This window comes from Phyllopteryx taeniolatus, chromosome 7, assembly GCF_024500385.1.
Source record: "Phyllopteryx taeniolatus isolate TA_2022b chromosome 7, UOR_Ptae_1.2, whole genome shotgun sequence".
NCBI classification, from domain to species: Eukaryota; Metazoa; Chordata; class Actinopteri; order Syngnathiformes; family Syngnathidae; genus Phyllopteryx; species Phyllopteryx taeniolatus.
The window spans coordinates 6439419-6463602 of record NC_084508.1 but is presented as its reverse complement, the minus strand read 5'-3'; the positions used below and the strand labels follow the sequence as shown (position 1 = coordinate 6463602).

General features: G+C 41.8%; 1 protein-coding gene and 1 long non-coding RNA gene across 2 annotated transcripts; one reads left to right on the top strand and one right to left on the bottom strand.

Moving 5' to 3' along the window:
- Positions 1-121: 121 nt before the first annotated feature.
- slc9a7 (solute carrier family 9 member 7) lies at positions 122-22824 on the bottom strand. Its single transcript, XM_061778266.1, has 16 exons — positions 22351-22824; positions 20924-21129; positions 20770-20847; positions 19373-19449; positions 18313-18425; positions 18084-18189; positions 16714-16855; positions 16123-16228; positions 15444-15532; positions 14958-15071; positions 14733-14844; positions 14291-14444; positions 6816-6879; positions 5680-5762; positions 4697-4802; positions 122-2751 (listed from the first exon to the last, which is right to left on the bottom strand). Exons 1-16 carry the CDS (start codon positions 22610-22612, stop codon positions 2530-2532), a joined length of 2034 nt encoding a protein of 677 aa, XP_061634250.1. The 5' UTR covers positions 22613-22824; the 3' UTR covers positions 122-2529.
- On the top strand, positions 14369-16840 carry LOC133480371 (uncharacterized). Its single transcript, XR_009789250.1, has 3 exons — positions 14369-14524; positions 14945-15119; positions 16704-16840. It is a non-coding gene; the product is annotated as an uncharacterized LOC133480371 (long non-coding RNA).
- Positions 22825-24184: the final 1360 nt, after the last annotated feature.

Here is a 24184-nt window from a genome sequence, read left to right as displayed (position 1 = left end):
GGCAACAAAACACAACAGCTTTCGGTAGAATCACGCTAAACGCTATCAGAAGCGCTATTGCGCATTTACAACCTAAATTCTAATATTTGTTCCATGAAATTGCATGAATTTATTTCCAACAGTCTATTTCTTCTCTTTATTTGGTAGCGCATTCTTGGCTGCACTGCTTCCAGTACTTATTTGTGAATATTCAGATTTTGTCATTTTTTTGTCCAATCAGATTTCAGCCCCTCTGTGTTGCCACGCCAATCGAATCTGCCTTCAGAAGCAGTAGTGGAACTTAAACTGTATCAGCCATGACATACGCAAAAGAATCTCCGCCTCAATACAGTTCAGTTGTCTTTAACTTTTAAGTTCAACACAATCGAATCTGATCTGTTGGAATTGTTTAGAAAAATGTATGTAGGAACAATCTTTACGTTAACATTTATGTGCAATATGTTTTCATTGAATCATAATTTCAGGATTTTTTTTTTTTTGTCCATTTTCATCCTCGTAAAGTATAAGCGCAACGTTGATGTTCAAATCATGTGTAAAGTTACAGTGGCTTACAAATATATGAAATACACTTTTTATGAATAAAACCGCCGTCTGGTTTTTTGATGAACACTTAGGCCTTCGATGCTACTGTATTTTCATTTTGGTCATGATTGTGGCACTCTCTTGAGTATTTCTTATTTAGGTGGTACTTGGTCTGAAAAAAGTGCTTTAACCAATCAGATGGCTAGCTGGCCCAACATTACGTTAGCCTGTTTTCCTCCTCTGATTGGTTGGTCAGAGCAAAACCTCAACCAGCAAAACAAAATCTGTAGCGATCTGCGCAAATGAATATCTCGATTGAAATGTTTTATGTTATCGTCATGTTGATTGCGAATTGCTCCAGATGAGGATGATTTTTGTACACAGTCAAACCTTTAAAGTCCGGCACCCCGCCAGTGTTACACATTATCCAAGTGTGTTTAGCTTCCCCCCCCCCCCTTGCGTCGCGACCGCAGAAGGGTTGAAATGCTACACCAACAGCAATACCTATAACGGGCCTTTAGGTGGCAGTATCGCTCCGCTCCATTGTGTCTATTCCAAAGCAGTCGTTTTACTGTGTTTTAGTTTAATTACACAGCGGTAAACCTCTCCGTTTACAATTGTCTTAACAGTTACGAATGTTCACAGACTAGTTCTACTTCCACTGAAAATGAATCAAATCGGCCCAGAATGGATTGCATTTGCCCTTAAAGTTTCCACTTCGGCACAGTTCATTCCGATCAAATTAAATAAATAAAAACATGATCAAATGAATGAAAGCATTACATATAAATTACAGACATATGTCGTCATATTTGGCCGTGTCAGACAACAGGAAAGTATCCAAGAAGATGCAAACAAAACACACAAAAATAAACAGATGAACCCAACACTGATGATGGAAAACGTAAGCTCCTTGATGGCAGTAATAAATGCCAATAATCTTTCATTTGCGCAACTATTGGCTCAAGTGAAGTCACATTTGGCCACATTGGACAAAAACAATTTGCAGGAAATTGCAAACGACCCCAAAAAAACAAAATAATAATAATATATTTTTTTTTTTTTTTTAAATCAATCAATAATTGTTGACGTTGCTAAATTACAAACTTAAGTCATATTTGGCCCCGTTCGATTAACATGAAGTAATCAGGAAGATGGGTTAAAAAAAACAACAACAAAAAAAAACTATAACTCAATGCGGATGTAATAAATGTTAATTATAATAACCTTTGAAGTTGCTCAATTACAGACCCATGTCAAGTTATATTTGGCCTCATTAGACAAAAATAAACAAATACCCAGAAATACTAGCTCCTGGGCCGTGGTAATAAATGATCATTTTAAATTGCTAAATGAAGGACCTATGTCAAGTCATCCTTGGCCACTTGAGCGACCCAAAAATGCAAGCAGACAAACAAAAACACACAAGCTCCTTGGCGGAGGTAATAAATGTAAATAGTAATAATGTTACATGATGCTGAATCATTGGCTTAAATCGTGTCAAATTTGGCCCCATTGGACAAAAAAAAAAATAATAATAATAATTGTATCCAGGAAATTGTAAACAAACAAAAAAAAACGGACAACCCTAACGGTAATGATGAAAAGACTCGTTTTTGTTGGAGGTAATAAAAGGAAATGGCGTTACATTTGCTGCATTATTCTACTGTCGTACTAAATTTGGCCCTGTTGAACAAAAAAAAAAGTTCCCAGGAAGTTGCAAAAAAGCCACACCCAACCCTCATCATGAAAAGATATTGACATTTATTACCTCCACCAAGGAAGTAATAAATGTTAATAATGATCATCGTTGAAGTTGTTCAATTATGAGCCTGCGTCAAGTCATATTTGGCCTCGTTGGACAAAAAACATATCCAGGGGGTCGACCACCCCCAACACTGATAATGGAAACACTCGTCCTTTGGCAGAGGTAATAAATGTTAATAATGCTTGATGAAGCCTGATTGGAGCAAAACAAAAAGGGATCCAGGAAGTTGCAAGCGTGTCTCAAATGTGATCCTCACTGGGGAACACCAAGCGCGTGCCTCGGCTCAGCAACTCCCGCTCTCGGGAGTCCGGCTCGCGCTCCAGAGCCTCCTCGGACACGCCGCCGCCGACGCAGCCTTTGGCGTTGCCGCCGGACAGCCCGTTGGTAGCGATGGCAACGTCGCCGAAGGTGAAGGACAGGTCGCTGTCGTCGCGGTCTGCGTCCCTCAGTTCCTCCTGGTACTGGAAAAGGAGATCCAGAGTGCAACGTGAACGTTTAACAGCAAAAACACCCAAGCCAATTATTTGCTTGAAGGAAAAGGAAACACAGATTGGGCCACTTCCTTTTAGCAAAGTGCAACACCAATGATTTGACCTCTTTTTTTCTTTTTTTTTTTAAGAAAGTGTAACATCGATACATTGTGTTGTACATTGTGCAAAATCAAAAGTTTCTCTTCTTCTTTTAGGTTTGTGCAACATTGATACTTTTGTCTTCTTTCTAGGAAAGTGGAACACCAATGATTATTTTTCCTTTTTCGGAAAATTCAATACCGGTAGTAGGAATTTTCTTCTTTTTTTAGTAAAAAAAAAAACAACACCAATATCTCTTCTTTTAGCAAATTGAAGTTTGTCTTCTTTTTAGGAAAGCACAAAATCATAAGAGTGTCTTTTTAGGAAAGTGCAACACCGATGCTTTTTCTTTTTAGGGGAATGAACAACACCAATGAGTTTGTCTTCTTTTAAGGAAAGTGCAACACCAATGATGATTCTTTTTTTAGGGAAAAAACACCAAGACCAATAGTTTGCCTTCTTTTTAGGAAAGTGCAACATCATTATTTTGTGTTCTTTGTAGAAAAGCGAATATCACAACATATGCAATGATATATATATAATATACTGATGGAAGCATCCTCAAAAAAAAAAAAAAAAAAAATCCTCCTTTTAATCAGGAAGAATCCTGCTAACTAACAAACAGCTGGACAAACACACAGACTTGGCAGAGGTCTCGGCCCGACTGAGCGACACTTTGGTTCTAAAGTTTGGTGCGAAAGTTCATCCGAAGGCCACGCGAAGGCCGGCGACTTTCATTCGGGCACTTCCCGCCTCCGACCGCGGCGTGTGCCGTCACGCTCTCATTGACGGCTGACGATCAATAGCGGGCCGCGGGGCGCTGGAAAACAGGCGGGGGCTGCCACATTTATGTCGGCGGCACACTGGGTGGGGCAACAGCAACATATATACCTTTTTAATACCACGCAAATGGACTTTTACCACAGGAAACATGAAGGAAATAAGACTGCTGGGTATAAATTCATGCAATTTGACCACTGTGGGAAAAAAACACAGTTTCACAGAAGTAGAAGCACAAAGTTGCGGGACTCTGTGAGGAGAACTATTTTCGTAACACAAAGCGTAGTGTCTTAGAATACTGATCATCATTGAGGTAGTGCAGAGATGCAGAAAAAATCAAAAAAGGCCTTTTGTGCCCACGCAATACGAAAAAAAAAACCCAAAAAAAGGCTTCTTGACCATCCATTTTCTCCTTTGTACGCGTTTGCTGGCAGCAGGAGGGAACATTCGCACAACGTTCCGATTCTCCCGAGTGAAAAAGCTTCAGTATTCCCCAGGGGAGACTTCCTGAGGCGCCAAGAAAATGGCATTTAGCCTCAAATGTGCTTTTGTTGCTACGTTGCTGCATTGTGACGCACTCAAGCGCCTTTTTATGCGAGCATGTAAAAAAAAAAAAACACTGTTTGGTGGCATTGCAAAGTCGTGGTGACGTCTGGTGATGATAAACAAGATGATCTTGTACACAAATTCCAGTCGTGTGATGTTAGCATGCTAATTTAGCCGCGATGCTAATAAGCTAACAGAAGACTGAATGAAGCAAATGGTCACGGGTTACTATTGAATGCGTCTCATTTCCTGCAGCAGAGTCCTCAGCCCCCAGTTGCCAAGGAAACAATATAAAGTGACTGTGAATAACAAATGCCAATTTGTTGGGCACACTTGATCGTGCCCTACGACTTCCGCCTAGCAACAAGTGACCCCTAGATTTGATGTCGTCGTCCTTATTATGAATCAGGGGGATTATTTGTTGTCTCACTCTTTAATGAATGGATTTGTATTTTTGTGATGTCATTTTTACTGATTGGTGGAGCGTGTTCGAAAGTAGCTGTTGACTGACCTCGTAGGTGCGTGGGCTGGTCAGACAGCTGGCCATGGGTCCGCAGCGGCCGGGCAGCGTGGAGGCGAGCGGGGGGCCGCTGTGCGTCAGAATGGGCTTCAGGTAGCTGAGCGGCTGTTAAGGACGAGGACGAGGACTCGTACAAAAAAAAAACAACATTTGCGGGACATTTGTTCCTACCAAGTTTGTCTTTTTTTCGGCTCCGTGCGGGGCAGCGTAGCCCTCTGCCCCGTGTTGCCATGCAAAACATTATGACAATTTCGTTGTTCTAACAATCTTACTTATTTTGAGATTTTTTATTATTATTTTTTTTTATTCAATATACTATTTGACAGTCTAAAATATTAAATAATGTCTTCTGATTTTTTTTTTATTATACCTGCTATGTACAGTATATTCAAAAGGTAATTTAAATGTATCATTACATTTAAATTACCTTTAATTTAAATTAAAGGCTGTCAAGAAAGGAATGTGTCTACGTATTCTTATTTATTTCAATTTAAAAATTCTAAGTAATGGACATGTATTTACAGTATTTGAATCAATTGAAATGTAAATTAAATAATAGAAAGTGCATTTTATAAAATGAAATGGAACGTGCGTGTTTTCAAGAAAAGAGTCTGTCACAAGGGAACGTGTCTTGGTATCGTTGTAGATTTACATTTAATTTACTTATAAAATTGGATCAAATGATTCAAAGGGAACATGTTTATTTTCATACTGCACAACTGTCAAAAAGGGAACATGTCTCAGTTTTCATCCATCCATTTTTCTTATTTTAGTTATTAAAATTCACATCTGTCAAATCACGAACAATTATATCTATACGGTACTCGAAACTCATACGTCGATACTACCGACACTGATACTACTTCACCAGCCTGACATATATCGGGGTATAACGGGTATCCACGGATCCGTCCATGATCAATGCGTGAATATTCTTCCTAATTTTTCGCCAAGCAAAACCAAAAAAGGGATACTTGTGATCGAAGGTGTACCACACCCTGAAGAGCCAGGCGCTCTCTTGTTTGGTTTTGCTCTGCCCTTCAGCCTGGGGGACATCCTGCACAATTCAAATACAAAGAAATATGCATTGCATTGTGGGTAATGGGAAAGCCATTATTGAGTGATTGGATGCTTGTTTTGCGCATTTCTAATTCAAGGTGTCGCATCTCTTTAAGGCAGTGACCTCCATTTCTTTATCCAACAGGCCGAACGCCTTTCAAGTCTTTTTCCTGCCTTCCGATTGCAGAAGCAGAAGTAACATTTTGACATTACATAACAGACAAAACAGAGGAGCCCAGAGTCTCGACGTAAGCCCCGCCTTTCTCCATCATGTGATTGGACCGCAATTGGCCATCTCATTTTAATACATTTGTGTGATTAATTCAAGAATTACAATTAAAGTGAAGGAACCGTTTAAAAAAAAAAGAAAAAAAAATGTCAAGGTAATATTATTCTTATTTAATTAATAAATCTAATTAAAAAATTAATCAAAATTGTGTCAAAAATGAACATAGCGGTATTATTCATATATATTTAAAGTAATTATATTCTTTTTTTTAATGTATAATTCATCTAAATGAAATAAAACCAAAAGATTCAACTATTAAATTACATTGTAAAACAAAATACAATAAACTAGTCAAATCCCTTTGATGTAATTAATTTTCATTTGTATTCAACCTTAAACAGAGGAAAATGTAAATAAGTAAATAAAATTAAATGGACCAATTCAAGGTACTATTTTGATTTGTTTATTTAGGTATTATTCAATTGCATTTAAAGTAATGGTATACTAGTTATCTTTTATCTAAATAAAAAAAAAAAGATTAAAATAAATCAAACTTACATTTAAAATAAAATGTAAATTGTAAACAAAAATGAAAATAATAAATTCCCTTTAATGTAATTTATTTACATTTTATTTGCGATTGGCCGGCAACCGGTTCAGGGCGTACCCCGCCTCCTGCCCGACGACAGCTGGGATGGGCTCCAGCACGCCCGCGACCCGCATGAGGAGAAGCGCGACAGAAAATGGATGGATGGATGGATGGATGGAAATATGGTGGCCATGTAAGAGTTCTAACTTTCGAGCAATATCGTTCGTCCTCACCCCTTGTAGGACCTGGAAGGTGGCTGCAGAAGGCTGCGGGTCGTGATCCGGGTCCACTCCCACCCTGCAACGCCCAAAGACAACATCAGAATGTCTCATTGACTTTGTATGTGCGCCCTGGATGCGGCCCCTTTCAACAACATCCTGTTTTCATCGACACAGACCTTGTGGCCGACAAACCCAAAACGAGCTATTGCAGAGTTTTCGTGCAACACTCCTAAGGGCCTCATGAAATGAATTGAAATGTCATGAAGCCATTCCAGCCTCCATTAAAACAAACACCAAACAAATGTTTTGTTGAATGTTGTTGCGGTAGTACTGATTTAACCTTTTAGGAGATTTACAGTCATTTTCTAGTAATCTGTGCACCTCTCAGGGAGTCTTCCTTTAACCTACTCTAGGTGACCTTTAGGACGCGGTAGTCCTGTTTTAACCTGCGCAATTGTTGTTTAAATTGCAGTAGTATTATTTTTTGCTGCATTTGCGCTCATCTTCATCTCTGCAATTTTTTGTGCAAAGTATTTTCTAAACCTGCGCAACTTCGGGAGGATTTACAGTTGTCTTAAGATAACCGTCACAATTTTGGAGGGATTTATTTTAATCTGAAAAACTATTAGCGGTAATTTTCTAATTTTAACAAGTGCAACTTTTGTTTTGTTCTGTTTTACAGAAGCTGTGGGATTTTTGAGAGCTTTATGGTAATTTCATTTTAACCTGTACAATTTTTTCTATTATTTTTTTTTTTTTTAACAATAAACACATTCGGGACATTTACGGTGGTCTTATTTAACCTTTGCATATTTGGGGCGAGGTTTTGTCTTATTTTAACCCGTGGAAACATTTTGAAGCTCCGTTACCACACTTGCATCAAGTACTGTATATTAAAAAAAACAAACATCATCTCCATATGTCAAACACGCACGGGTATAAATAATTCCAGCCTCTGGTGTCTCTTACCAACACGGGGGGATTAAAAGTGGATTTTCAAAAGGGGCACTTTGAATTTACATAAACTAGGGAACAGTCGACTATAATCTTCTCTTTGGACGCCAGCCGAGGCAGACGAGTGTGGTCTTCTCTGAACAGGAGGAAATTCATGCGGTCGCTCTTAGAGGTTTGCATTTCCATGACAACCGCACCCCAAAAATGTATCACTTTAGGATGAGGGAGTTCTTTGTTGGATTTTTCCTCCGCAGCCTCTCGAAAGAAAAGACGTCCATAAATTCTCCCAGAAAATCAATCAGTCTTGACATCAGTTTTACCAATCAACATGAAATATAGCGGGCATGTCCAGCACTGACAGAACACATGAAAAAAGAAAGTCTCAAGGACCCGTGTCTGAAATTCTAAAGGAAGTCAGACATTTTGGTTTGAAACAGCCTTTTTTTGGATGACCACAAACTTCAACCAATACGGCAGAATTTTCGGGGAGAGACTTTTTTTGTGTGTCTACTCATGATAGACATGCCTACCAAAATGACTTGAAAACTGGCTTCAGGGGCACATACATACATTTTTTTGTTTTAAACATGGTGCGGACGTTCAGTCAAGCTCTAACATGAAGTTGAGCTACGAGTTTTTGAATTTTTTTTAGCTGCTTCAAACCACAACGGTCGACTTTGTGTGTCTTTCGAGGGATGGTTTCTTGAGACTTTTTCGTGGGTCTGCTCGTGATAGACATGCATACCAAATTCCTCATTGCCAAGTGGCACTGGCTTCGGGGGATGAATTTTCTCAATCGTGGGGGAGGAGGGACGTCAGGACCTCCCCGTGACAAAAAACAAAAACAAAACAGGCCTGTCATGGGGTGAAGACAACTGCACGGGCCCCTGAGGGGTGGGGGGGGGGGCTAAGACATGCACGCACATACACAAAGACACACGCGCATGCGCTTATGTAAGAGGGTGTTGCACTTCTCGAAAACACCGCCAGCCACCAGCGTGAGCGTCCGCGATTCCTCATCACATCCTATTTTGTCTGCGGCCCAAAAAGGCGTGTCGAAACTACGTCTTCCTTATTGTGCTTGGAGTGGTGAAGAAACAGAAGTACTACAAACGTAGAATCACATCAAGAATTAGCTGCGCAAATATTACATTATGCGCTATAGCACACTACGACGACTCCTAATAGGTAATTAAAACAAAGGCATTAATACACATCTAATGTTAGAATATTCATTTTGTAACATTAATAATAAGACCAATCATTTCTTCAAAAGCAAATTATTTACTAACTATGCTAACTATACTGTTATGGACGCATCTGTGATGGTACGGGGCCGTGTTAGTGCCAATGGCATGGCTAACTTACACGTATCTGTGAAGGCACCATTCATGCTGAAAGGTGCAAACAGGTTTTGGAGAAACATATGCTGCCATCCAAGCAACGTAATTTTCATGGACGCCCCTGCTTATTTCAGCAAGACAATGCTAAACCACATTCTGCACGTGTTACAACAGCGTGGCTTCGTAGTAAAAGAGTGCGGGTACTAGACTGGCCTGCCTGCAGTCCAGACCTGTCTCCCATTGAAACTGTGTGGCGCATTATGAAGCGTAAAATACGACAACGGAGACCCCGAAATGCTGAACAGCTGAGGCTGTACATCGAGCAAGAATGGGAAAGAATTCCACCGACAAAGATTCAACAATTAGTGTCCTCAGTTTATTGAAAGCTAATGCAACACAGGGCTAAACATGACCCTGTCCCAGCTTTTTTTTTTTGGAATGGAATGTGCAGCCATAAAATTCTAAGTTAATGATTATTTGCTAAAAGCAATCAAGTTTATCAGTTTGAACATTAAAATATCTTGTCTTTGTAGTGTATTCAATGAAATATAGGTTGAACATGATTTGCAAATGATTGTATTCTGTTTTTATTTATGTTTAACACAACGTCCCAACTTCATTGGAATTGGGGGTGTACATGGCACAGTTGTGTGCTGCCATATTGCATGTTTACAGAATATTGATGTTTTCTATCATTGCCACGCGATTACGGGGTGGATTAAGTCGAGTAATACGTCCCCGCTCTCGAGGCCCAGCTGGCAAATGCGCGGCCCGCCACTGCAATCCACACCAGCCGCACACTTCGAAGAACCGAGAGCACAGAAGCAGAAGACACCTTGAGACACTTGCACCCTTCCGAAGCGCACGCCTGCACCAGCAAAAGGTCACCAATCTTGTCACCCCACCACCACTTTCTGTACTTTATTTTGATGATACGACACCTGAAGTATTTCCTCTTCCCGTGTCTACAGCGGTCCGCCGTTCCAGCTCTGTGGAAGAACTTGGGGTCAATGGTACTATAAAGTTCATTTGGTGCCCTGATCAGAATCTGTCGGTCGTCATGGAAACAAAGCAGGATATTAAAACTCTTCAGGTCAGAGCGAGTGCTCAAACATTTGCACATATACAAAGTACCCTGATAAGTCTCTTATAATGCGTTTCCTTCATTGTTGACCATTTGGATGTCGTGCGGTGCTTTGAGATACGAGTCACACTATTACGAGTTTTTCAAGATACAAGTCGTCCATCTGCGGATATTTTCCCTTTGACTTGCGAGAGCAAACGTAAGACATTGTACGAGCGTTGTACGACACGTCAAAACAAGCGGCAGTTTTGGCAGATAGTGATCAATTCTACAACAACAACAAAAAAAACAGGCTTCGAACAGTTCGTTGCCACTCCCGTCTGAAGTTTAACGTAATACTAAACATAAAACAAAGACAATTACACGCTACGTATTTAAAGCAACCACGTAGCCTCTGCTACCTGAATGCTAACATACAATAGGAAACTCCATAGGCATAGGAGCTAACAATTAGCATCTATGGTCCCTACCCAACAAAATGGGCGAGCTTCATCTTCTAATAAAGACCAGGAAAGACTTCGGACGTTCGGCTCTTCTGATCACTGCTTAATTCACTTAATACCAACATACAGGCAAGAACTTAAATGCGCGAAGCCTACAGTGAAAACAGTGAAAAAGTGGACCAATGAAGCGAAGCTAGAACTTCAAAGCGGTTTAGACTGCACAGACTGGAGTGTCTTTGAAAATTCAGCGGGCAGCCTGGATGAATATCCGGACTCGGTCACATCCTATATTCGTTTCTGTGAAGAGGTTTGTGTACCAACAAAGTCATTTCGCACATTCAACAACAACAACAAGAAGCCGTGGTTCACTGCCAAACTTAAGCAACTTTGCCAAGCTAAGGAGGACGCATATCGAAGCGCGGACAGGGCCTTGTATAATCGCACTAGAAACCAGCTGACTAAAAAAATCAACATTGCAAAAAGAAACTATGCAGCAAAGTTTGAAAAACAGTTTAGCGCTAACGACTCTAAATCAGTCAGTCAGGCATTCCAATCGCCGACCAATTACAAGCGACGATCACCCCAAGCTGAGAACAATAGCAAACGACTTGAATACCTTCTACTGCAGATTTGAAAAGCACATTTTCACACCCCACACCCACCCAGCCGCACCACCGACCATAATCACACCTCTGACTTCTGCGTTAACCATCCGCGAACAGCATGTGAGACGCATCTTCAAACAACAAAAGATTAACAAAGCTGCAGGCCCACACCATGTGTCCCCATCTTGCCTGAAAGTCTGCGCGGACCAGCTCGCTCCAGTCTTCACTCAGATCCTCAATAGATCTCTGGAACTGTGCGAAGTACCATCGTGTTTCAAACGCTCCACCATCATTCCAGTCCCCAAGAATCCTACAATCTCGGGTCTAAAGGACTACAGGCCTGTCGCCTTGACATCTGTGGTCATGAAATCCTTTGAAGGTCTCTCCACCTCAAGAGCGTCACAGGTCCCCTGCAGTTTGCCTACTGAGCGAACAGGTCTGCGGATGAAGTCAACCTGGGACTGCACTTCATCCTAGAACACCTCGACAGTGCAGGGACCTATGCGAGGATCCTGTTCGTGGACTTCAGCTCAGCGTTCAACACCATCATCCCTGAACTCCTTTCCTCCAAGCTTCTCCAACTCAGCATTTCGCCTGACATCTGCCAGTGGATTTACAGCTTTCTGACAGGCAGGACACAGCAGGTCAGGCTGGGGGAGGCCACCTCATCCACACGCAGCATCAGCACTGGGGCGCCCCAAGGCCCTCTCTCTACACAAACGACTGCACCTCAACACACCCGGCTGTCAAACTCCTGAAATTTGCAGATGACACCACAGTTGTCGGCCTAATCAAAGACGGTGAAGAGTCTGCATATCGACAGGAAGCGGAGCGGCCGGAGCTGCGGCGCGGCCGACACAACCTGGAACTGAACACGGTCGAGACTGTAGAGATGATCGTGGACTTCAGGAGCCATCCTTTGCCACAGCTGCCCTTCACGCTGTCCAGCTGCGTTATGTCAACCGTCGAGACCTTCGAGTTCCTGGGAATTACAGTCTCTCAGGACCTGAAGTGGGCGATCAACATCAACTCCGTCCTCAAAAAGGCCCATCAGAGGATGTACTTCCTGCGGCTTCTGAGGAAGCACGGCCTGCCACGGGAGCCGCTGAGGCAGTTCTACACAGCGGTCGTTGAATCGGTCCCGTCGAATCAGTGACCAATACTGGCCACTCATGCCAGAGTAACATCTGCCCCACTTGCACACTGACTGAGGAGTATCTGCAACATTTGCACAATCGACATTGTCCCAGATTATCGCGCTGCTAGTCACTTTAAACTGCATACATTCCTTGAAGTCTCGGCACCCTTTGCACAATGGTCATTGCACCGGACTATTGCTATATTAGTCATTCGAACTGCTCTAAGTGCTAGAGGACTCTGCATCTTTTTGCACAATTGTCAAAAAAAAAATATTTTTTTTTTGGACATACTTGGCAAAATGAAGATGATTCTGATTCTATGCGGCGGTGCTGTTAGCCTTTAAACAACGGATATTTGAACACAAACAGACCAACCAACAATACTCACAGGCATATATTCTTTATCCTCTGCAAAGAACTACCAATAGGCAGAATGCGCATGCAATTTCCACGTTGAGAAAACCAGATCAAAGCACTTTCTTCCGGCACGGGTTAAAGGAGACCGGTACAAACCACCCGGAGCAACTTTTAATGCCTACAATGTCTTATGTTTTAAGCAAAATGTCTGCAAAGATAGCAATATCCATAATATTATAGACACATTTCAAAAACAGCTTGTTGCTATTTGGGGGAAGGCTGGAAGCATCTTCATTCATTTAAATGCGGAACGATGGTTTGCGATACAACTGTTGCGAGTGTTATGAGCGTGGTTAACTTAAACTACCCGATAGAAGTTGGTGGATAAAAAATAATATCAAGCAATAAATTTTAAAAAAAAAGAAATGCTGTGCATTTATTTGTATTAGTTACGCGGCAGCCTTTTGCGTAACAGCACATAAAAGGCAATACACGACCGGCGGAGAGCTTATGGCAGCTTGTCCCCGTTGCCGTGGCGATATGTTCAAGAGGGGGAGATTTTGGCAGAGCTGCACGGCAACACAATGGTTCCTCCTCGCACCCAGCCTGCATTACTCATATTAAACACAGCCTCTTTTTTGCACACACACAACACAACTAATCTGCTTTAGAAGCCCTCCCTCCCTTGGGTGTGTGTGTGCGTGTAGCAATAGTTATAATAAGAGGCGAGAAGCAAGAGTTTGTCAGCTAGCGCAGCGATTTGAAAAGTGTGTACGTGGGCTCCCTCTAGTGGTACGCATTAGAATCACTGCCTAAATACAGTTCAGTTGTATTTAACTTAGTTTAAATGCAAATGTATGCACTTAAACTTTTAAAAAAAAATAAATAAATAAATTTAACACTGGTTTATGTAAAAGGCATTTAAATTAATTCTTTTTAAGTGTTTTTTTTCTTCATACGCTGTGTTAATATTGAAACTGTGCATTATATTACAGTGGTATACAATGACATTAAATGTACTTTCAGGAATAAAACCTATTTCTCTATTTTTTTTTTATGAACACTTTGGCCTACTATGTTACTGTAATTTAATGATGGCCATTACGGTGGAACTTGGAGTGATAAAGTAACATTTTTTTTTTTTTTTTTTTTTTTTTTTTTAATTACATTTTTTGGAGAACTACTCGTTTAGTCGTGGTGCGGAATGAGGTGCAGGGATTAAATATGCAGGAATTCGGAGGGGAGGCGGCAAACGCATACAGACGGCGATTGGGCTATCTGGCCCCATTTTCTGGACAACCAATCGGCAGAAAGCTGGCAACAATAAGTCTCGCGTCATTGGACAAATCAAATATGAACACTCGCCTTAGTGTAAATGCACACGAAGGCATCACAAGTTACAGAAGTAATAAGTTTCACTTATTAGGTTACAACATTTCCTCCGCAGAAAAGTGCATCTTTTAGTAACATTGTGTGGCGTGCATGATTCTATTCAGGATAGATGCTTTTTCTTTCCATGAAGGTGAATGTAAAGATTGTAGAAACGTATAGTGACGCGTCACCTGATTTGCAGCCAGGACAACATGGGCGTGGTTCCGCCCCCGAAGACCCACACGGTGAAGAAGACGATGAGCAGCGTGGTGGTGAAGATCATCTGGCGGGCGTAGGTGGCCGTGTCGCGGATGGCCAAGGCAAAGGCCATCGCCCCGCGCAGTCCTGCAAATGATGGTCACACACACCATGAAAGAAATTGATTTCTGTCAGACAACTGGGAACATCAGCTGTAGCGTGACCAGGTATGTTGCCAAATTAGATTCGAGCTGCCATTTACGATGTACATCAATTGGCACCAAAAACGTGGTTTTCCGTCATCACGTCACCATATGAGGACATACGGACACAATGATTACCAATCTCGGAAATCAATGTGGTTCGTAGCAAATTTGTGGCACATTGATTTTTTGGTGCGCATCTTTCCAAGAGTTGGGAGATGGAAAAGCGTACCAGCAAACATCATCATGTGCTGGAAGTTGCCTGTGATCTTGTGTCTGCGGCCCAGGTTGAGCAGGAAGGAGAGCGGGTAGATGTTAAAGGCTCGTCCCAGGAAGATTGCCATCTTGGGAATGGTGAAGACTTTTTTGTTTTTTGAAATGGTTTCTTTTGTTGTTGTTTTGACAAATGGAAAGACAAATAAATAAAATCATTTGCGTCGGTAGCTTTTAAGGATACAAAAGCACCCGTGATGAAGATGGGGCTGAAGATGTGATTCTGGAAGGTGAAAAGAGCCAAGCCCATGTAGGAGAAGATGAAGTTCTCAGCCAGGAAGTGAAGCACCTCGAAGAGCTGTGGAAGGTCGGGGAATATAAAATCACCATATGGCCACTTCTTTAGGTACACGCATACCTTCTTTTTTTTCCGCACATACAACCGTCGGATGTACCTAATGTTGTGATATTATTGTATTACATTGCTATTGTACCCCTCTCTGTAGAATCATATTAACATGCTGTGTATGTAATCTGCGGACTATGACTTAATAGGCTGAACGGCCGCAGCGTCAGTCCTGTCAGACGATTGGTGGCGATTAAGGTCACAACAGGCAAATCGTTAGGCCATCTGGCACCGGGATACTGTCTACTGAAGTGTGTGTGTGTGTGTGGGGCGTGTGTATGGATATGGGTCGTCCACCGAAAACAAAACAAAAAAGAAACTTACCTGCTTGGTACGCTTGGTGGACTCCACAGAAAGGTTGTTGTAGGTATAGTGAGCCTGTGTTATGCCACAGAAAAGCACAGACACCACACCTGCAGGAACACGGGTTATTCGGCTACGGCATCATCGTGTCTGGGTGTATTAACAAAACAATTGCACATGTAGGAAGCACTGCTCCAGAGCTTTCATTTGAGATACGACTCAATGTGGTTTGTGGCAAGATGATTTATGAGCCTGTTACGAGTCCAAATTAGCCTGGGGCTGTATTTTTAAGGTTATTAAATAACATTATGACATATGATGACAAAATCATTGCAGCTCTAGGAAGCCCTCCGAGACCTTTGACTCAATGAGGTTTGTGGTAAAATGATTTGTGACCCTATCACTAATCAAATATGACCTGGGGCTGCATGTTTCAAATAATTACATCAGGATATGAGGGCATATTGACAACATTCTTACAAATCTGTAAAGCCCGCATCAATACGCTTCATTGGAGGTATGACTCAATGTAGTTTGTGGCTAATTGATTCATGACCCGATTACTAGTCAAATAGGACTTGGGGGTTGTGTGTTTTGGGGTAATTATGTAACAATATTGAACAGATCCACAAAGGCCTCACCGAGACCTGTAATTTAAGGTGTGACTCCATGTGGTTTGTAGCGTAACTGGCGAGCTCACCCGTGAACCCGCAGGCCTCGGCCAGCAGGAAGGTGCTCCAGGACATGAGGAAGAAGAGGGCCGTCTCCAGCAGGGGGAAGCAGTGCAGCTTAGTGAACTTGGTCACGTACCAACCAGGATTCCAGTTAGGGCGCATTTCCGCCAACATTTAGCAATCGTTTAGACTATAACAACTGCAAAATGACACCTTTCCAATATGTGTTGTTTTTTGTTTTTTTTAACCATCTTGGTACCATCTTGTGGCATCTACAGGCAAATCTTTATACAACTGCTGGAAAGCAAAAACATTATGCCAGGATAAGCCTACTTGAACATCCGAGCTTTATTTTGGGTTAATCAAAAGCGCTCACTCCCATTGGTTGATTCTGAACACAGCCACAGCCCCACTTATAAGAGGGTGTGTACACTTGTGCAACCACGTTCTTTCTGTTTATTTTTACTTCCACTCATGAAAATATTTTAAAATTAATTCACATTCATGGTGGAAAATTTTGATATCACAAAAACCTGGCATTTGAATAGGGGTGTGTAGACTTTCAGAAACTGCTGTTAAAAGAGATGTTGTTTTTTTTGTATTCAAGATCAGGATATGAGAGCGGTGACCACCCCGGTGGCGGCACCCATCGTGAAGGAACCGCTGAAAATTCCCAGGAAAACCCCGACGGACTTGAAGAAGGCCGAAGCGTCGAACGTGTGTGTGTTGGCGCCTCGGGGCTGGTAGGCCAAGATGGAGCTGATGTGCACATTAATATAAACAAAAATTAAAAGTGCAAAAAGACAAACAGACATGGTCATTTGTGTGCGTGTTATTTGGCATGTATTTATTTTTATTTTTTTTAACTAAAATGTACTGTCGTGTTGCTTTGGTTCAAAGTGCAGCGTAAGACAACACAAGGGATGTTATGCACTCTCGCCAGTGGAGGGAGCCAGAGTACTGCATGTCGCTTAAAATTCTAATTGTTCTTAAAATCACTTTTTTTTTTTTTTAAACATTTGATCTGTAGGTATATATATTTAAAGATAGATTATTATTTTTTATTACTTTTTTGGGTTTTATTTTTATTGTTTAAGATTTGTTTTTAAATCATAATTTCATTATTCCTATTTAGAAATTAAATTTAGTTTTTCTGTTTTATTTTTTTATTTTTAGGATTATTTTGTTAAAATGTTTAAGTTAATCAAATTACATGAATCTTTATTCTTTGTATTTATTTTTATTGGTTTAAGATCTTTTTTAGGATGGCTTTTTTTTGTTGTTTCATTACTTTTTTAAAATTGTTTTATATTATTTAAATGCAGTCATCAATCCTTTTTGTTCCTTCCCACAACTGGTGAGAAGTGCTACTGAAAAATGTGCAAAATGTGACTTGTCGGTATTAACATACAGACTGTAATTCTCTAAGTAGTGGTACGCGGGCTCCCTCTAGCGGTACGTAAAATAATCACTGAATGAAATCCAATTAGAATGCAGCTTGTAGCTATGAATACAACCTGTTTACTCTGTTTTCATTTTTAATCCAGTACAGTGCTTTTTTGTTAAAGTACAGTTGTATTTGTATTTCACTTTTTAAGTACAATCAATACATTTGCATTTAATCTTTAGCTGTTTGTTTCAAAAGTTTCACTGCAAGGACGATTTTTTATTTTATTTTTATTTTTTTTTAAATTGAATTTTTAAGTGCAATACAGTTTTAATTGAAAATACTTTTTTTTTTAATTTATTGCATTTCAAAACAGTGTTAATATTCATACTCTGCATAATTTTACAGTGGCTTAATTACAATAATATCAAATCTACTTTTTAAGAATAAAACTAATGTCTCGTTTTTGCTGAACACTGAGACCGCTACGCTCCTGTATTTTAATGTTGATCATTATGGTGGTGCTTGAAAAGTTTTTTTTTTTTTTTTTAATAAAAGGTGGTACTTGACGTAAGAATCGCTGCCGAAGAAGCAACTCACGAGGACAGCACGATGGCCACGGCGTCGTTCATGACGCTCTCCCCGAACAGCAGAGCGTACAAGTCGCCGTCCGCGTGCAGCTCGTTGAAGATGGCCAACACCGTCACTATCAAGACATTGAAAAAAAAAAAAAAGTATACAGTTGAGTCAAATGAACATTTGTGTTTTAGTCGGCTGACGTGATTTTCCAATCAACTCAAAGCTCAAGTTGCGGGGTGTGATGTCGTGCCTGGGTCGGTGGCGGAGATGATGGCGCCGAAGAAAAGACAGTCGGTGTAGTAGAACTTGTCGCTCAGCCGGCCGACCACTTGCATCAGTTTGACCACGCCGTACATCAGGTTCCTGAAATGACGACACGCACCAGCTTGTGTTACACTCATCGTGTGTTGTGTCCCGAATTGTTCTAAGAGTTGCGCAGTGGATTCAGTGGAGTAGCGCAACTTGCCAGGCAGCACTGAGGTCTGCTGGAAGTGATGCGGCGTAATCAACAGCAAGAAGAAGAGGCGGAGAAGGTCCACAACTAATCTTTGGTAGTCGTGGTTGCTCTCACAGGGCGAGGAGTATTGTTGTATGCTGTTTGTATGTGACGCTCTTCCATGTCTTTAAATAGCAGTTGTTTGAAGGTTTAGAATGACTGCAACATCTAGGCTACTTTCTGTTAGCCCGTCTATGGCATTTCGCATTATATGCTAACAAACTAGTGGACCTTCGTTGGATGAAATCATATGTCGTACTTATTTTCTTTTTTTTTAGTAAACAATAAGAAAAGAATATGAACTATTCTATGCATTATAATTAAACAATTCAATACAATGATAAAACAAACGAAATAATTGAATTTAAAATGTTAAAAAAATGAAATACGTAATTTAGAATTTTTTTTAAAATAAGTTATATACAATGTTATATACATAAATAAATTCAATGAAATAACATATTACTGGTATATATGTTCTTTGTTAGAAAGCAATAAGAAGAAAATGACAAACCATTATATACAACGATTCGCATATTGAATTAAATACAATTAGATAAAACAATGACATTTAAGATAAAAAATGTAATATGTATTTTAAAATCAAAGAAAACTAATATAATAAATATATCATTAAACATCATTTAGTCATGCATTGTATATAATAAATATAAATACAACTAAATGAAATATAATTAAGAATTTAACTTGAATATTTAATTTACAATAGTAACAATTTGAAGGTGTCTCAAAACTTTGACTCAAATGCTGTTCTAAAAAAAAATAATAAATAAAGACTTGGCGGACTCCTCACCCAATTACGAAACACGAGACAGCAGTCCCAAGGAATGCGTAGGTGAGAATGGAGCCCAAATTCCTGAAGAAGTGTTTCTGGGGGGAACAAAAAGAACAACAACAACGCTTAGTCAGGGAAAATATTTCGCTATTTACGTGCAGGATATGTGTGCCGGATGCGCGACCAGAATGTCAGTAAAACTGTGTCAGTGTGCGTGTGTGTGTGTGTGTGTGTGTGTGTGTGTGGTAAGGGGAGGGAGTACGTGGGGCTATGCACACATGGTGGACCAAATTGACACAAGCGCAACTTAAAGTGAACTTTAACCCTGTGACCCACTTATGTAACTGTTTGAAAGCGCAGTGGTACCTTGATTTAACTTTTGACTTATGAGTTTCCCCCCCCCCGGTGCAAACAGTCAAACACACAAATACAAAATGAGAACACTCGCAAGGAGCAGACGCTCAAATGGAAGGATAACCACCCAACCAGACGCCAGCTTCGGAAGTCCCTCACTAGGCCACGCCCCTCAAAGGCACACATTCATCTCGCAGATACTACAATACATACAGAATTTACAGTTCATTTTTCTACATTCTTTTTTGAATTCTGTTTTCTTTTTCTTGACTAGAAACACAAGTATAAATGGTGGTGGTTTCTCAAAATCCAATCTCATCATTGTGTTTGGCTACTTAAGGTCTACCAAATGCCTACGGACTACAAATATGGCCGCCCCGATATAAGAAAGTGCTTCAAATGACCCTACTGCCACAGCACAGTTCGGTGCCTAAAAATGTCTTGTAAGGACACGCTCTCCCAAAACATGGGCAAAACGTCAAAGACAGACCCCTGTAAGTGTGTGTGCATGTGTGCCAGAATTTAAAAAAAAAAAAAAAAAAGGGCACTTGACTAACACTTGAAGGTTTTCACAGTGAGTGAAGGTCACTTGGCTGACCTTCTGTCCAGTGGAACCAGCTGCAAACTCACATTACTATTGTAAAACTCGACACTGACATTTTAATTAAGGTAATAAAGTGAACAAGCGTTTATCGTGGGGGATACTTTCCAGACCCTCACGCCATAGCCGAAAAGCCACGCCATAGAGAGACCGTATAAAAACATTGAAAACATTTGTTTTTTTTTTTTTTTTTTAATTCCTCCCGCACACAATAAACACATTCAAACTTATTAAAACCAAGGTTGCAAACCTTCATGAATTTTCAAAGTTGGAAACCATCTTTGTGAATACATGCAATGTAACGCCACCATGTGATGTCTCTGGATATTTACGGCTTTTGCCAGCCTGCCATTGGGGTACGGCGCATTGTGAGAGCTAGACTTAGCGCAGTGTGCTGATTGGCTGACAGAGAATGGGAAGAAGACTTGGGTGGAAAAATGCGCTGTGTGTTCTAGCTCACCTTCTTCAGGCTGTAGCCGGCATGGAAAATGATGGGAGGCAGCAAGATGTTGAAGAAGACTTCCGGGTCAAAGGTGACCTGTGAGAGAGGCGGAGAACACCAGGAGTCAGTCGGGAAGGAGGACATTTTTTTTGGCGGGTTGTTACGACGTCACCTTGCGCAGCATGTCGTTCTGCTCCACATTGTGAATGTCGCGGGAGTCGATCTCGCCTTTGAGCGTGTACTCGAAGAACTTGCCGCTGACGTTGAGCAGCAGGCTGCTGCTGGCGGGCCCCGCGGCCAGCGCGCAGCTGGGCGGGCTCCCGTTGCGGTAGCTGCCGGCGGGGATGCCGTAACGCAGGACGACGCCCACCAGCAGACCTGCGGGGTGAAGCGACAATCGGTCGACAGTTACGTCCGCCGGCGACGGGACGGATCCATCTACGGAAACCGAATGTCCGACATCCAACTACGAGAAGGAAGAGGTTTCGTCTCATTTGCATAAAGACAAACAATGCAAACTAACCTTGCGGTTTACAACCGGCAGAAAGTGAAAGTATTTCTTTTGTGTGCCCCAAAAGCACCCGAAACAACCAGTGAACTCATCTGGTTTTCTTCTGGTTAATGAGTGTTGGCTTTGACCACCGGGAACAGAAAAGGCAACTCGCCCTCCCTGAAAATGTCTTTAATTATTAAGGTCCAGGGGCTTTTTTTTTTTTTCTTCATAACCATAACTGATGAATTATTTGATTAAGAGATCTCACCCAATAGCGTTTGGAATGTAGTGCCTAGCCTACGTCAACCAGAAAAGCTGGTTTTATTGTGTTCATTTTTGGGACACTACTAACCCGGCGGACTTGCGGGGCGAGGGGACAACGGGCGTGGGGAGTTGCACATCCCGGATCGATCACCTGTCAATCACATGACACACACAACCGTTCACACCTCGACAGACATTTTAGAGGCTTCAACGAACCTAACGCTAAGGAGTCAAAGTGAAATATGACGGACGACGAACGAACGCTTTGTCATATCACATATCAAATATCCATCTATGGAAAGGAACACATTATGATCCAAAGCGTTCCACTTACGCTACACGTCTATTTTTTTATTATTTATTATTATTTTTTTTTTTAAATCGACTTCCCCTTCGAAATGGACATTAAGGCCGGCGTTCCATTTCAATTGATCTTCTTTTCGACTGACACGTCACACATTCAAACTACTGCAAAAAAAATTACATAAAATCAATAAATTGTCATTCGAGACGCTCAACCTCGTTTGCGCAGTCAGCCTGTCATGTGACATGAGAAAGGGGTTTGTGCCACCCGGAAGTAGCTACGCGTGACATCATAAGTACAAAGGTCTAACGTCTTTTGTGACGTCATCGGTGGAGACGGACAAAGTCAAAGGCCTATTTTGACAAAAGTACAGATCTGTTTGCAAAAGATGAAGAAGAAGAAGAATAGCCGACTCATGAAAACCAGAAAAACACATCCCTGTAAAATGGAGTACTTGGTTAATTCCCATCATGCACTGCTAACGAGCGTATGCAGTATTTGGGCAATTTTCCCCAAATGGGAGCGCTGCACGCCTCACCGTAAATCATGGCCAGGCCGGTTTCGTGCAGGAAGCGCACGCGCCGGTGCTTGAACAGCCATATGGTGAGGATGGTGAGGGTCAGCAGCAGGATGAAGGTCAGCAGATTGACGCTGTCCTGCCGGTGGCTCTCCTCGGCTTCCTTCTCCGTGGCCAGGTCCTCCAGCGCGGCGGCGGACGCTGCCGCCATCACCGTCTTCATCATCAACGTCGTCATCGTCGTCGTGGTGGTGGTGGTCGCGGTCGTGCGGATTGCCTCCATGGCGCCGGGAGGATAATGCACACTCACGCCGCCGTCTTACGCCATGTCACTGCGGGAGAGCGCGCACCGAGAACCCGCTTGACGCGCAGCCACACGCCGGTTACCACTTAAAGGCACAGCAGACTGTGTGCGCGCGCGCGCGCGCGTGCGCGTGTGCGCGTGCGGAGGGGGAGGAGCCATGCTTGCCGGTACTGGATGTGACGCCCCCGGGCAAGTGACTCATAACTTTTATTTTTTTGGGGGGGGGGGGTATTGTTTGGATGATTTTGCAATTCTCTTCAAAAACAGGAAACTCACATGATGGACTTTGTCTCCTGCAAAAAGTACGGCAAAGCAAGACGTTGAGAAAATGTTGCAACCAGAGCTAGACAGATATTTACGAAGGATACCCAGGATTCGTGAGAGAAAGATGACAGCGTTCGAACTCATCATTCGTGATTGCATTTGTTATCGCGACTATTTGGTTTTCGGGAGCTTGCATCACCGCCGCTGCTCGGTTTACAGGAAAAGCCATACTTCACATATAATCCTATCCAACCGCAGTGCAGGGAAAAAGAAAAGAAAAAAAACTTTCGCTTCATCTGGCTTCTATTTTGACTAACTTTCACTGATGTTTCCCCAACACAGAACCTTGTCTGACATGCACATTGTCTGAGTAATTAAATACAGAGGAGAAATGCTTCCTTCCGCCAGTGGCTGAATTCTTCACACCTTTATTTGACTCATGTGAAAGTTAAATAGCATCTCGAGGTTTGTGGTTGTATGTTTACACAGGAAAAGAGGTCCTGTGGAGAAAACCTCTTTGGGTGCAACAACTGCTTCTCACTATGAAGGAAACACCCACAGGGAGGCGTGACCGACGTGTATTTGAACGTGCATTTGCCGTCAATGGTAAATGTGGCTTATTGCCATTAAACACTGGTTAATATCGTCCAATTATGTGAATGTGATAAATAAAACTATTAGGTTAGCTTCTATGAATATTTAGAATAACATTTCAATTCTTACATGAAAATAAAGTCTTTATTTTTTTAAATGGTTCATCCATCCATCCATCCATCCATTTTCTGAGCCGCTTCTCCTCACTAGGGTCGCGGGCGTGCTGGAGCCTATCCCAGCTCTCATCGGGCAAGGGGCGGGGTACACCCTGAACTGGTTGCCAGCCAATCACAGGACACATAGAAACAAACAACCATTCGCACTCACAGTCATGCCTACGGGCAATTTAGAGTCTCCAATTAATGCATGTTTTTGGGATGTGGGAGGAAACCGGAGTGCCCGGAGAAAAGCCACGCAGGCACGGGGAGAACATGCAAACTCCACACAGGCGGGGACGGGGATTGAACCCCGCACCTCAGAACTGTGAGGCTGACGCTCTAACCAGTCGGCCACCGTGCCGCTAAATGGTTCAGTAACTTTGAAAAAAAAAAATGCATTTTAAACATTAATGCTAAATTTTACGCTCTTTTCAAATCGTCCTTGAACTTCTCACAAGCGACACACTCACCCGCTACGGAATAGAGCGCTATGATTGGCTGCTGTATCACTCTCCTCTGCGCTGATTGGTTACGA

Coding starts and splice junctions, on each gene's coding strand:
- slc9a7 (XM_061778266.1), bottom strand. CDS start 22,612: ATGGAGGCAATCCGCACGACCGCGACCACCACCACCACGACGACGATG. Junction 21,130..22,350: donor CGGCCTGGCCATGATTTACG/GTGAGGCGTGCA, acceptor TTCACCCCGCAG/GTCTGCTGGTGGGCGTCGTC. Junction 14,845..14,957: donor TCTTCATCACGGGTGCTTTT/GTATCCTTAAAA, acceptor ACCATTCCCAAG/ATGGCAATCTTCCTGGGACG.